We start from the raw sequence: 14464 nt of genomic DNA, 5'->3' as shown, positions 1-14464 counted from the left end.
TGTTATTTCAGCAGGTCTGGATTACAGACTCCAAATCTTCGCCTGCCTTTATACAGTAGTCGCTCTGAGCCAGTTTATCCCCTTCACACCGCGTAGGGCCTTCCACTGTTTGGCTTTCGGTCTGATAGGGCGACGGTTCTAAACATTCAAATTAAGCTGTCAAAAACTCCAAACTAAAGAACAAATGATCGGCACGATCACAGTTGCAAAATGTTTAGTCATATTTTAGTTTTTACTGCTGTGCAGTCTCAGCAGGATGTTTTATATGAGTTTGAATAAATGTAAGACTTTAAGTCAAGATAAAGATGTTTAATCCTTGGGAAGCTCTTCCCACTATTAGTCCCATGAAAGTAATTATTTTACTTGGAGATCCGTCAGTTGAAGATTTGTGGCTGATTTCTGATCTCCAGTGTTTGTGAAGCTTCCACCTGCTGATTCCCAGAAAGAAAAATCAAGACTTTAACACATTAATTTTAATTCATTATAAACAAATTTAAATGCAATTACTCGCTTTTTCTTGTTTTCTACATACATAAGTTCAAAGCGGAACTTCTCTATTCCTGTGTTTCTGGTACGGCTGTAAATCTGACACACAAGCAACTTCAGCTAACGGCGACGGACAACAAAGCTGATTCTCTTTGCCCATTGGGGTTCATTTAATTTCTGCCTCCAAAATAATCTGATTGGATGCTGTACTATGGTCATGTTCAAGTTGATCTAAAAGGAGTTAGCCTATCAGTGAAGCTATTCAAGGCTAAAATAGCATCTCAGTGCTAACATGTAGCAGCTATCGCAGACGTCCCCCATATCGACAATGCAGGGATTTTATTTAAAAAATTTAAAAATTGGCAAACTTTTTTGACACAATCTGCAAAGCATATGAAATTAAAATAATTACGTTCTATTTGTAAACATTAAGTTCTTTTTTCCTGTGGACGTCAGTAGCTACGTTTCTATTACAAAACTTTGTCAACATTTTAATGGCAAACACAATTAGACACAATAAGACACTTAAATAACACCACCAATTAAAATAACACCAGAATATGTTTTTCTACGCGATAATTGAAAGACATGATGCATCATCATTCTGTCGTCTTCAACATTTCCGCCAGCAGTCACATCCAGCTGTTGATCATGTGACTTGTTTGTTGTGAAAAAAGTTTCCATCCCAGTTTTGCGAAATAGACTAATTTTGATACAACTGAAAAACCAAATCATTCTAGCTCAAAAACCTTCTATCTAAATTGCTGTTTATGGTAATTCATGGTCAGTCAAAATGCAGCTGTTGAATATGGATCTAGAGAGGAACTTTTCCAGTCCTGACTTCTTGCCCTGACAATTTTGACTGATTCCAACTGGAACACATTGAAAATAAAAAAAACAAGCACTGCAGCTTTTTGAATGTGGCAGCGGTTTTAAAATTCAACTGAAACTGAAGAAATGAACGAAAATTAAGAGAAGAATGAGATCAGGCCCGCAGATGGGGTCAGTCGAAGCCATTTTCTGAATGTTTTGTTCATTCAGGAGGTGGACCAGTCGGCTCGGCCGTTCTCCACCCTGCAGATCGGAGCGTAGATAATTAGATTAAAGTGAGGAGGGGGTCTTATTGTGATTCACAGGATGAACCGCTCAACAATGCTACACCCGGTTAATTGACTGCCCATTATGTGATGCCCCCCTTCTGTTTTTTTGTTTTGTTTTGTTTTTTTTAACCATTTGGGAGTGAACCAGCAGTTTTCTGAAGCCGCTGCCACAGAGAGAGAAAGGGAGTGAGATGATGGCTTGGTTTGGACTGCAGCTGGGATGGAAATGTTCAGGCTGTCAATACACACTCTCCTGTTCACAGTAGAGTCCAGGTCAGGGTTGGTTCCTGGTAGGAAGTCTCTGATTCTCTTTTAGAATAAGATAATGTAGCATATTAAAAAATATATATGGCAGAAAACTGGGTAGAAATATAGATCAGTTCACAGCTGGAAAACGACCCATTTTCACTGAGTGATATCTGTAATGTCAGCTACTAGATCACTGACTTAATGAGTTTTTACAGATTAGTATTTTATATACAGACGACTTTAGAGGAAAACTTGAACCTGCTGTATTCTCACTTTACTAGAGGATGATTTTATTTCTGTAACTAGCAGTTTATCTGTGTTGGCGTCCGGCTGGAGAACAAGACAAACTCAAACTATCTTTGGTTTTATGTTCCTGATCTGTTTGTCTGTTTGATTCCTTTTTTTTTTTTTGCATTCACAAATGCTGCCAGAACTAACTAGAGTACCAAGCTGATTTAACCGAGTTATGATTATTTAGGATTATTAATTGTCTCCCTGAAACACACAGAGAAAGAAAAGCTTTTTTCTTTGTGAGCTTTGACTATTTCTGCTAACGGTGTACAGCATTACCATTGTTCATCTATTTTTAACACGTTGGTTTTGGTCCAATAAGTAAAACTTGAGATATGAATAACTAATACTTATTTCTATCTTGTTTCCCTTTTGGTTTGTCGTGTTTCATGCATTTCATGAGCTGACATATTTCCTAACAGCTGAATTCATGTCATGTCTGTGAGGAAGCTTGACAGCAACAGGTGGGGGAGGGGTAGCGCTGCATTACTTTGTAACATATACAGCTGGAAGAGAATTTGATAGAAAATATTTCCGCCTGTCCACGCCTGGCTCCGATATACATCCTCTGATCAGTGTTTTGTTTTTGTCTGTGTGTTTTTGTTCAGGTGGTCTTACGGGGTTTTGTTATGGGAGATCTTCACCCTGGGAGGGTCACCATACCCGGGGATCCCAGTGGAGGAACTCTTCAAGCTGTTGAAAGAAGGACACCGGATGGACAAACCTGCCAACTGCACACATGAGCTGTGAGTGAACCGAACCCTCGTTTAGTCCAGACCAATGGATGTTTGCATTTTGGGTAACTTGACTTGATTGGCTGCAGAGTAATGGGGGTGGGTGGCTTTGACCTTTGACCTGTCAGGTACATGATCATGAGGGAGTGCTGGCACGCCGTCCCGTCTCAGAGGCCCACCTTCAGACAGCTGGTGGAAGACCTGGACCGGATTCTGTCCATGACCTCCACTGATGTGAGTCAGAATGTTGGCTTTATTTCTCTTCATGATAAACGGTGGTAATGTTGAGTTATGACCCCTATCTCTATATCCCAATTTTGTTTTTGTTTTTTTGTTTGTTTGTTTTTTTGTTTGTTTGTTTTTTTTTTTTTTGTTTGTTTGGTTTTTTTCTGAATTTCAACTATTTTTTCAGAATTCCCAGTTTAATCTCAGAATCCAGGCATTAAAGCAGGTAGCAAACTGGGATCCACCATCCTTGGGTATAGAGATGTGAGATGTGAAGGAGGAGAACTAACTTTCTGTAACAAGATGGATTTTCACATTCTTTCATGCATTCAGTTCTGAGAAAACCCATCAGAATTCTTAGATTAAGGTTTTGACATGAAGGACAGAATTAGTGACCCTAATTGTTTCCCATATGCTGTTGTTATATTGGCTTAAAAATGCTTCAAATGTGTTCAAACTGTTGGATGAAACAAAAAATACCGTTGCACATTGGCCAAAAAAAAAACACACCATCATCCTCCTGCTCCTTCCTGTTTGTCGTTTCTTCCAGTAGTAACAGCCGACTGATGATCATGTGACTCGTGATGTGAAAACATTGGTGCTTTTGCAAAATACATCTGTTTTCACACAGCTGAAAAGCCACCTCACCCAAGTGTAAAAACATCTTATTCAAAAACATGTTGTTTTTTTTAATTTATGTTTTTCAATTTATTTTCATCATTTCAACTTGAGCAATTTTATGTTCAGTGGAAACACGGTGAATGGAATTCGGATGTGTTGAAATCTGAGCGGTCCTCTCGATGCAGAATGTGATTTTCCTGTATTCATGTGAGCTCAGAGGAGACAGCTGACCACAGGTAACCTTTGACCCTTCCTCTGACAGGAGTACCTGGACCTGTCGGTGCCGTTCGAGCAGTACTCCCCGACCTGCCAGGACTCCAACAGCACCTGCTCCTCCGGAGACGACTCCGTGTTCGCCCACGACTCGCTGCCCGACGAGCCCTGTCTTCCCAAACAGCCTCCCAGCAACGCCGTCATACGGACATAAGAGCCCGGCCGCGGAGGTCGTGACCCCCGCTCACACTCTGTGACAAATAATCACCTCTCAGCGAATCAAGACTCCTCAAGATATGGAAATTAAGACTTCCCGCAATACTCCTGCAGCTCGTCTTAAACTCTCCAGGCTTTTCTCCTACGATTTCCCCCCAACAGACACTTTGAACATTGAAGGATTTTTTTGTTTTTGTTTTTGTTTAGTTTTTTTGGCTGTTTGCGTTCTTTTCAGGAATGAAATTCTATTTTTATACTCTGGCCAGTCTTTTGCTACAAACGGTCGTGTGGTGAGACCATTCCGTGCCTCCTGGGATTTAAACCTCCTAGGACTGAATTCAGAAATCGTACGCGGAGGACGTGACGGGCATTTTGAAGGCGACCAAGTAGTGGTGCAGATCTATCTCCTCTAGATCTGCGCAAATCACAACAAGAATGCTCCCTCATGAACAGAATCCAGGAAGAAGTTTCCAGCAGAACTCAGAGGAGAAGCTCTGAGAGGCGAAGACTTCCAGCTGCAGCAGGTTTCCTCAGTGTTAACGTTTTTTGTTTTTTCATCCTAAGAACTGTTTTTTTTTTTTTTTTTTATCGTCTCTGAACAAAATTCCTGGTGACGTGAGGCAGATTTCAGGGCCTTTCAGTAATAAGAACAGCGCCACTTGGAGGACGTTTTGTTTCTTTTTTTCTATATCTAGAAAGTGATTTATTGTAAATATATGAATGCAAATATGTATCATATCGCTGCCCACAGCCATGTATGTAAAAGACAAAAACCGAAAAATACATTTAAAAAAAAAGTTTATTTGAGGATGGAAGACACTGTCTATGCGTTGAAAACATTGAATTTTTTTTTGGGGTGTTGCAGAAAAAAGTTTTATTTGAATAATTAACATGTATATTTGTAAAGGTATTTATAGACTTAACATGCGATTCTTAAGTTTGAAAACTTCTAGGTTTAGGTATTTTAGTACTGTACACAAAGATTTTTATTTCGACTTTTTGTAACTTATTTTGCAGCAGAAATGATTTTGTCACAAACTGGCAGATGTTTTTTTTTTTAATCCACCTTTTTTTTTGTTAGTTTGTTTACTGTCTAAAACAGAGAAATGAGAATGTATGGCAGGAGACGACGTTTCTGAGAGCGAGTGTAGTGCGACAGCCGGAGTTGACCTGTGACTCCGGAGCGCCACCTGGAGGTGCTGCTGGGTTCTGCTGAGTTCTACTTCTGGTTTCACATGTTGGCATTTGCACTAAGGAAAGAATGATGAACTCTTGCTGGGCAAGAAATAGCAGCGCATCACAGAGACCTTTCACACAGACCGTCATTCTCAAAATAAAGTGCACCTTCTGTCAATCCTACAGTTTTAAAGCATGAATATGACTTTAAAAAGTACGTAAATCTGACCTTGCAAATATACTCACGGCAGATTCCATCAAGTTATTTATTAAACAAAGATGTGATCAGAGTTTTAGGGTTTGTTCAAGCTTGCGCCTTGTCCACACGTAGCCGGGTGTTTTATGAAAACCAATTAAAAAAATATCGTACGATCGGGATCGTTTTCAGAAAAGTTTTCATCCACAAGAACCTCCACAAATACGCTACTGAAAGTTTGTTTCAACATGCCGAACCCATAGGGGGCAGCGTAGCACAAAGCTAAGACCTGTATCAGCCAATCAGAATGCTTCAAAACGACCACTACTTCCTGTTTGGAATTAAACGTGGCATCAGGACGTTCAATTGTATTGCCAAATTTGTAGGTTGTACTAGTTTTAAAGTTGATGTCAATTGTGAATCATGTCAGAACAAATATGTGGATATTTTAGCACATTATTTATCGCAGTCTGTAACGGAACCCCAAATTTCCGTTTTCCCATATGCACACACAAATATTTCTTGTCTTGTCAAATCTGATCTGGTCTGAGTTCTTAGAATTGCTTTTGGTGATATGAAACCGAGTTTATGTGTGGATGGAAGGCCAAAACGCTTTGGAAATGCTTTTGTTTTCCAAAATATCTGGCTACATGTGGACTAGGCCTTAAACGCTCCGAAAACCCAACATACGTACACTATGGAAAACTTTAACATTTACAGCAGGCGTGCTTTCTTTTTACTCCAAGCTGTGAATCACAAGAGCCTTCTGAGAACCTCAATCTGTTTTTAAAGGACAAAGAAATTAGAGATGCACCGATCAGAATGTTTTGGCCTGATTTCCAGTCCTGTTTTGTTTCATAACCCTGACCTGCCAAATCACAATTTAAGAGCTATGAACAATTATAAAACAAAAACTGATGTGCAGTTGGTCTAAAAGTGGAAGTTTTAACGTCTAAAATTGGTTTTTATGGCTTTTGTTACATAAGGACCTTGTTTAGCTCAGATTGATATGCGTTAAAAAAATAACTAAAAAGTGTAAAAAATGAACCAGTCGAGCTTCATCAGAACTTATTTGGCAAATGTGTTTCCCTCTCCCTTTTTTGTGTTAACTTTTGTATGGAAAAGCCAGAAAACCACCTCAAGCTAGCATAAACACTTTTGTTGAATTTTGCAGGTCCATAAACCTTCTTCCAAGGCAACACTTCAAATAAAGAAACGTGATGAAAACACTGTCAGTACCGGTCACTAGACGATCGGTGCATCTCTAAAAGAAATAAATGACTTTGTTTATCTTTTTAAGGGTTAGTTAAATAAGTTTAGCTAACCCTGTTTAGCTAACAGGGCTAGCTTTCAGCTAACCTCTGGCCACACTACTACTCCTTTACTTCAGATTAGACTTAACTGTTGACGTTCTACGTAGTTTACTCAAATACAGTGACTGACATGGGTTGTATAATTCTGTTTCCTGCAGGTTTTACAGCAATAACCAGAAAAGGGTTTTCATTCAGTGTAGTCCTGCTAGGATACAGTCAAAGCTCTTAAATATTTTGCAGTAGCTAACCATTACATAAAAGCATCCACGTTCCAGTGAGTGCAATGTCATAAATCTATTTTTAATTTAAAATGTGCCTCGCAGGGTTTTATTCACAGAACATTCAAAGGTCATAAGGTCAACGCTGCTAATGCTCACAGGTAAAGGTTTAGCTTAAGGGGTAAATAAATGGGTGGGTTTTCTAGTTGATTGAGCAAAAACTGCCCATTTTATTGCCTCTCTATAGTGTTATTACTGAATGAAATGAAGGCTTGTGTGACTCAGACCACACAGCAGTAAAATCAAACATATGTTTTGTGTATGTCCTTCGATTGTGTTGCGAAAAGTGCCAAATTTAGTCTTAAAAACCTGACTTTATCCGATCTCTGAACCAAATCCTGCGCCGGTGAATGTAGGTGGCCAGAAGTATTAGGACGAGAATTACAAAATGGGTTTTCTTAATAGTGAGGCTTTCTTTCTCGTTTTTGTTTTGTTTTTGTTTTTTATTTTTTTCTAACTGATCCCTCAATAAAGTTAAAAAGCATTCAGTCTGAAACGTTTGCAAAGTCACGGACGGGAAAGGACTTTTACGTGGCATTGAAGGGTTCGCAGATTTACTCGCTGCTAAGTGGAACCGGTTACTGTGCAATCAGAAACCAGCTGGAGTCACCGACAAGTCAGCGCCAGTACTTCCTTAAGTAGTTTTAATATTTGAAGAACTTAAAATAAAATACAAATTGGAGACTGTAATTTTGCTACAATGTCCAAATTGTTCTGATTTTTTTATTTTTTTATTTTTTTGCTATTGGCACCAAAATTCTGTCAGGAAAAAAAAACTAGTTCAGTGAAAGCTCTTATAGGAGATGCTTTTTGTGTTATCACAGTCGTGCCTCGATTACATGATTTAGCAAAAGGGGATTGATTGATTTTTTTTCATCACATGAATGTATAAATGTGTTTAAAAAAATTAAAATGTTTGAAAAAATGTAGATCTTAAAGGATGCATTCTAGGGCTAATCGACCTGGTTTGTTCACTAATGTTATTAATATTATTAAGTGAGCCAAACATACAAAAAAGCACTTCTGTAAAGAACGGATGGATATAATGAAACAAGTGGTGTTTTGTTCTTATTTATTCTTCCATGTTGGGTAAAAGCTTTCCCTATGGTGAGAGTATTTTATTCAGAGCTGTTTGCTTCTCTGTTTTTAAGAGCCAGAAGAAGAAAATTGTGATGTAGAGTTGGAACTTTGTTCAGTCCTTAAAAAGCTTTCCTTCTGGTTTAGTTTCATTTGTTTTGTTTTTTTATTATTATTTTATCTTTGAATGCCCTTCTTCTCTTTGTTAGATCTCTTTTGAAATTTATTTTTTTTTCTGTTCTGGTAGCAAATTTAAAGACATGCCTCACTTCCTTTTCTGTTGTGATTTTTATATATATATTTTTTTTGTTTTGTTTTGTTTGTTTAATGGAAATGAATTGACATAGCTTACTAACATTAGAACTGACTCCAAGTACATAGTTTTATTTATGCAGCAGAATTGGAAATAAATGCATTTCATTACATATCAAAGGTACTTTTTGTGACTTATGTTGTTTTCTCTGCATTAAAATGAAATTAAAAGAATATTTCCCTCTGTCTCATTGTCACAACATTCATTCTGGAGAATTACTTTAATCCTTTTAAATAGGGATGCTCCCATCAAAAGTCAGTCAAATATTTAATAAGAATTGTTTAAACTTCATTGCTGAAGTCTTTTTCTAGAAGTGTTCTCTTCAGAGTTACCAGCAGTAAATATCTTAACTGTGTGAACTCTCTTGATGTCTAAAACACGTCAGACTGTTTCCAAATGTTTTAAACAATATAGTAATTCATGCTGTTTCATAAACTGCAGCCAGCCAGAAGTACAAGTGAACTAAGCAGCAGCTTTGGCCCCTGCTCCAACAGGGGGCGCCACAAGAGCATTAAGTCCAACTTACAAGTGTTTTGCTGTATGAGTGTTGGGTCAGTAATATTTCCATCCTTTCCTAAACCATTATCCATATGAGGACGTTTGGTCAGGAGGTCATATTGGATTGAATCAACTGTTTTGTAAAGTGCCTTGATATGATGTGTTGTGAATTGGTGCTATATAAATAAACTGAATTGAACTGACGTCTTATTTTGACATTGGCTTTTTCCGCTGCTCATGAAAGGCATCATCAGTAGGAGCTCCCACCTTTTCTGGTCTCTAAATGTGTCAATTAACATGACCCAAAATATGCTTTATATGAGTTTAATAGAAAACTAATACCTAATGAAGGTAAATATTTTTTGATCTACAAATAGGAACAATCTTGTAATTTCTTTTTTTTGCCACTGTATCACAGAGGCTGCAGCACATTTTTCTGTTTGAAAAAAAAGTCAAACAGAATCAGGTCAGGTCGGGTAAGATATTCATTGCTCATAGCTTCTCCACAGAGCCACACTTACAAACTCCAAACACTCCCTTTATGAAAAACATCATTTTCTGCCACGAGCCTCTTATGTGGCAGAGTTGGTTGCTTTTTTTTTTTTTTTTTTACTATAAATGCTTAAAAAATAAACAGTTTTTCATTCCTTTTGGACAAACAAAGCCCAGATTTTCAGCAGAGCTCTGTGATCTCTGCTCTCACTGATTTATTCATCCTCTGTTGTGTTCAGCCACATAATAATCAGGAGAGGATGGAAGAGGAAAATTGAAAGTCGGATTCTTGAAGTTTGTTTTTTGACTGTTTAATGTCAGTTGTCACGCAGCTCTTTGTCTAGCGCGACTCCACCCGCTCCGCCATGACGGACGTCAACAATCTATGTGCTCCTGTAAAATCAACAGCTGTGGTAGCCTATTGTCGCTTTTATCTGGTTCATTTCACTTTAAAAATGGTCATAAGTTGCTGCGCGGTCGGCTGCACAAACAGACAGGGATAAAAACCGAACTTGTCATTTTATTAATAATCTTTAATGAGGAAAGATGGCGGCGATGGATAGAAGCCGTCAATCATAATGACTAGCAGCCCTCAGTGTAATGGCGGATTTACAGCGAACACTTTTTACAAGTGTAACAGAATTACAAATGTACTTTTTTAAATTAATATTTATAATTAATTCTATATTGAGAATTTGTGAATTTTATCTTATTCAGTCATTTTGATTTGTTGTTTTGTTGTTTTTCCCTGTGGGGTCGCCTTTCTGCGCTCTACCTCATTTGTGTCTCCTGGGCTTCCGTAGCTCCTCCGCTTCCCCCTTTTTCGTCACCGTTGTTCCGCGCTGCTCTAGGTAAGTCAGAGGAAAGTTCGCTGCTGCGATATGTTTGTTTTCTGTATGGATGTTGTTGTTTATGTTGAGGTCTCTAGCATATTTTGTTTATTATTGTTTGTTAGTCTGTTATTTTGCAGTTTTGACCATCATTGTGGGTTTATTGGACAGTTTTATTGTCATTTTTCTTTTGGCGCGAATATGTCCCGCAGTCTGTGCCGGTCCAGCGTAGCTCGTTTGAACACTTTTTATTTTTATGTTTAGGGCTGAAGTGCAGGGAGGTGACGAGAAGATTCATTTGTTTTTACTCTTCTCCCCCAGGTATGTGTTTTTATTTTAAGTTATACTTTTTATTTCTGTTTATTTAACTCTGTCTCACTGCACTGTGTTGTTGTGGCCACCAGGTGGCGTTTTTCTCCTCTTGTTTTTAGTCTGTTATGATTTTTGTGAGGAGATTTATTTATTTTTTGTTCACTTTTGTTGAATTTGGAAGAAAATGTAGACAACGTTGTTCCGCGCTGCTGTGGGGCTGAAGTGCAGGGAGGTGACGAGAAGATTTATTTGTTTTTACTCTTCTCCCCCAGAATAAAATATCCCATTGTGAAGCCTGGCTGAATTACTTCAGGAAACTCATTTATACCATCCGTTACACAAAGTAAGAAGATTAACGTTCAAATACGTTAAAAGTAAGCGTTATTAGAAATATATCAAATGTCGCATTATGGCGAAAGTATGTGTCTAACCTTCAGTAACCATGGAAACAGTGCCCCACCAACGTGTAGCCTAGCATATACGAAAAAACTGGTTAGCGTCTCTCTGTGGGGAAATTTTCCTGCCATAACTCAAATTCCTCCATACTCGTCTTCTGTACGTTTTTAAGGCTGCTCCAGTTTGAGGGGCAACGCCGTTTATGACATAATGATATAAATGATGTGGTGTGAATTCAGGTAAAGTTAGTAATTTAGTCAACACGTTAAGAGGGAGGAGGTACGGGTCGGTTTCTAAGCTAGCTATTTCAAAGTTTTGTAAATCCCGCCGTCTGTGAGTCCCAACCAAGTGTTACGTTCACAGACAAATTAACTGGACTGGAACAAATAGAAGCCACGAATAAAATGGCAAAAACAACTTGGGAAAACAATTTCAGTCGCTCTAACCAATTCTCCCGTCTCTCACTTCCGATATCCATCATGGCGCCTCGAATGTAAAAAGGATTTAGCGGTATTCAGCAGTCAGGTTTGGGTTGGTCTGTAGTGTGAAACACGGTTTTAAGTACATGAGAAAATATTAATGTCTCTATGAGCTGTTTTGTCATTTTGATTCAGTTTATCTCGGTTTTGTTTTTTTTTTTGTTTTTTTTTGTTATTTCTTTCCGCTTTGTATTTAGATTTCTAACAGAACGGTGAAACTCGCTGGCATTATTTGATTATTCCGTCTGCATTCACAGCTTGTTTGCTTCAGTCTTCATCTTTTTCTCTCGGTGCAACATTCTACCATAACAACAATCCCTCTGGGGCAGACATTTCCCCCCACATGGGAGAGCAAAAAAAAAGAAAAAAGAACCATTTCACAACATCTTTGAGTCTCCCTCTTTTTCTCTGCGCCTGACAAACTCTGCTGTCAAGCCGGTTCTGAATAAACACGTTACAACAGAACTTTCTGTCAGCCCTGTTTCTGTCGCTGTGGATTTGCAAGAGCAAACACTAACTGCTCTGTTGGCAAAAAAAACAAAACTCTGGCAAACTTTGCGATCCCGAAGTTTGGAAGAATTTCGAAATGAACTGGAACCAAAACACCACAGAGAGCAAATGTTAGTCGGTTTGTTCCTGTTTGTTATGTCTCGGCTGTGTCGTAACACGGTTTGTTTTCGCTCCACACAAACTGTTAGTTTGAGCGGATCGCAGCAAGTCTTGGGTTTTTTCTGGGGAGTATTTACAATATAATGTTGCATTCAGATTTTACATTCAGAATTGAAAAAATGAATGAAAAAAAAGAAAAGGATGTGACAAATTCCTGGTCAAAGTCTTTGATGCAGTGAGGAGAACAGAAAATAACTTTCCACCAGACTTGAAACGTAAACTCAATAAATCTCTATGGGGCGATGTAATGTGTTTATTCATTTATTGGGTTTCTACGTTTATGTCCTGATTGAAGACAATGACTGTTTGCCTTTGAATTCAACGTGATTCTGGGGGAATCATGTTGCTATAGCGACTGAAGATGTTATTTGTGAAGTTTTGTCCTGCTGATAATAATGCTAGCTAGTTCTGATTTGTCCTTAAGATTTTACACATAAACTGATATGACAGCCACATCTAAAAATTGCTTTCTAGTGTTCCTGTAGTAAGTGGTTAATAATTATTTAGATGAGGAGCAATAATTATGTTAAAGCAAAGACTAAATAAATACCAAATTGGCATTTGAAACAGTCCGTAGTGGCTTTTTATTATCAATTAATACTGTTAGCATGGTTAGCATAACAAACAGTAGCTTCTTCTCTGTGTTGCTAAAGAGTTTAAATCCTTACTGAAACTCTGAGATTTATAAAACGTGTCAGTATTTCTAAATCCAACATGTTCCATATCTGTCCCATTCAATAAATTGGAATATTATTTAAAATTCAATTTCTTTGATCAACTTTAGCACTAAGTGAAACACATATAAATTAAACACAGATGTTTGAAAGCTTTTTGTTTTGTTTTTTTTAGTTATGATGATTTTTCAATTATAACTAATGAAAACAACATTTGAAATGAGATTATTGGCTCAAAGCAATAAAAAACTATAATTACAAACAGAAATAGGAGTTTAGCGAAAAATATATATGATACCTACTTTTTAATTAAGGTTATTGTTTTCTAAAGGTACTTTTAATTAACAAAAGAGACAATTTGAGATGCATGTTTTAATTTATTGAATATGACTGCACTGCAGACATATCTCAACATGTAATAGTAAATACAGCTTCATAGCTCTTATTTTACCACTGTGCATTCATTTTTGATGTTTTGTGCTTCCTAGATTAAGATTTTTTTTATTCTTGTTTAACTGTTCGTGGTTGGGTTACAAAAAATACATATCTATGAAAATAGGTCGCAGACAGAGGGGAAATTAGAAACAGAAGACATCATGGTGATCAAAACTGCAATAAAGAAAATTACAGCTAAAATATTCTTGGGAGACAGTTGGAAGGTGAACCTCTGTCTCAAATCTTTTCTTTATTTGTGAACACCAGTTTTGATGTTTTTCTACAAATTCTTAATTGGGGTTCTAAAACATACACATACTTTTATCTGAACCGTTGAGGCAGATGATGAGGCAGAGTTCTGTGAGACGTTCACAACTCTGAATATTATTTCCTAAGCTAGCGCTGCTTCAGACGAACTCATCCCTGACCTGTCTGCTGCGCTCTTAAGTCTCCATGATGCTGGTGAGCAGAAGCAGCTTGGTGTGCGTGTGTGTGTACGTGTATGTGTGTGTGTGTATGTGTTTTAATCTAAAAAGCATGTAGAACGGATAAAGAAAATGTTATCACATCGCAGTTTGTGTAAAGGATTTAGAAAGAGAAAGGAGTTTTGTTGTAGTGCTAAGTAACTAGCATTTCACTTTAAGCTAGTGCAGGAAGCGTAAGCCCCAGATTTGGTTTTGTTTTCAGTCACACAGAGAACAAATTAGTCTCATAGCATCTTAACTGCTCTTTAATCACAGAGAGTCTTTGCCTCTCTGTCTTTGTTTGCTGAGCACAGCTCCACGCCCTCCCTCGCCGCCTGGCTGGCTGCGGCTCTGTAAACGCCTGGTAGGAGGGGATGGAGTGGGCAAAGCAGGCAGGGGAGAGTTTGCTCCTTTTCTCTCTCTCCATCTTCCTTTTCTACTCGGCCAGAGAAGGAGGGCAAAGCTGGACGGTGACAGAGGGAGAGAGAGAGACGGGTCTATGTAAACACACTTTTGGCCCGCGTCCCGCCTCAAGAGCATCCTGAGGAGAACATCCTGCCCCTCGATGGAACTTCCTCGGCCGGCTGAAGTGCCCCATTCATAGTCGTCTTGTGAGGGGAACTTGTTTTCGCCGCTAAATGGCTGTTTCTGTTTCAGAGGTGTTTGCTGCAGTGGCTGCTTTCCACACACCCAGACCCCCGCAAACACACACACCTACGCCCCCTCT

General features: G+C 38.3%; 1 protein-coding gene across 9 annotated transcripts in view; it reads left to right on the top strand.

Moving 5' to 3' along the window:
• Window positions 1-8673, top strand: part of fgfr3 (fibroblast growth factor receptor 3) — a 96480-nt gene extending 87807 nt beyond the window's left edge. For all 9 annotated transcript variants that reach the window (XM_014995035.2, XM_014995036.2, XM_088002531.1 and 6 more), the window contains exons 16-18: window positions 2735-2872; window positions 2989-3094; window positions 3969-8673. In XM_014995035.2, coding sequence (XP_014850521.1) covers window positions 2735-2872; window positions 2989-3094; window positions 3969-4133 — 409 coding nt within the window. In that variant the 3' untranslated portion in view covers window positions 4134-8673. The remainder of the gene's footprint in view (window positions 1-2734; window positions 2873-2988; window positions 3095-3968) is intronic.
• The last annotated feature ends 5791 nt before the right edge of the window (window positions 8674-14464 follow it).

The sequence above is a fragment of the Poecilia mexicana genome, unplaced genomic scaffold (assembly GCF_051168715.1).
Source record: "Poecilia mexicana isolate PSO_F unplaced genomic scaffold, ASM5116871v1 scaffold_22, whole genome shotgun sequence".
NCBI lineage: Eukaryota > Metazoa > Chordata > Actinopteri > Cyprinodontiformes > Poeciliidae > Poecilia > Poecilia mexicana.
Note: the sequence above shows the minus strand (reverse complement) of the source record. Positions and strands in the feature narration are given on the sequence as shown.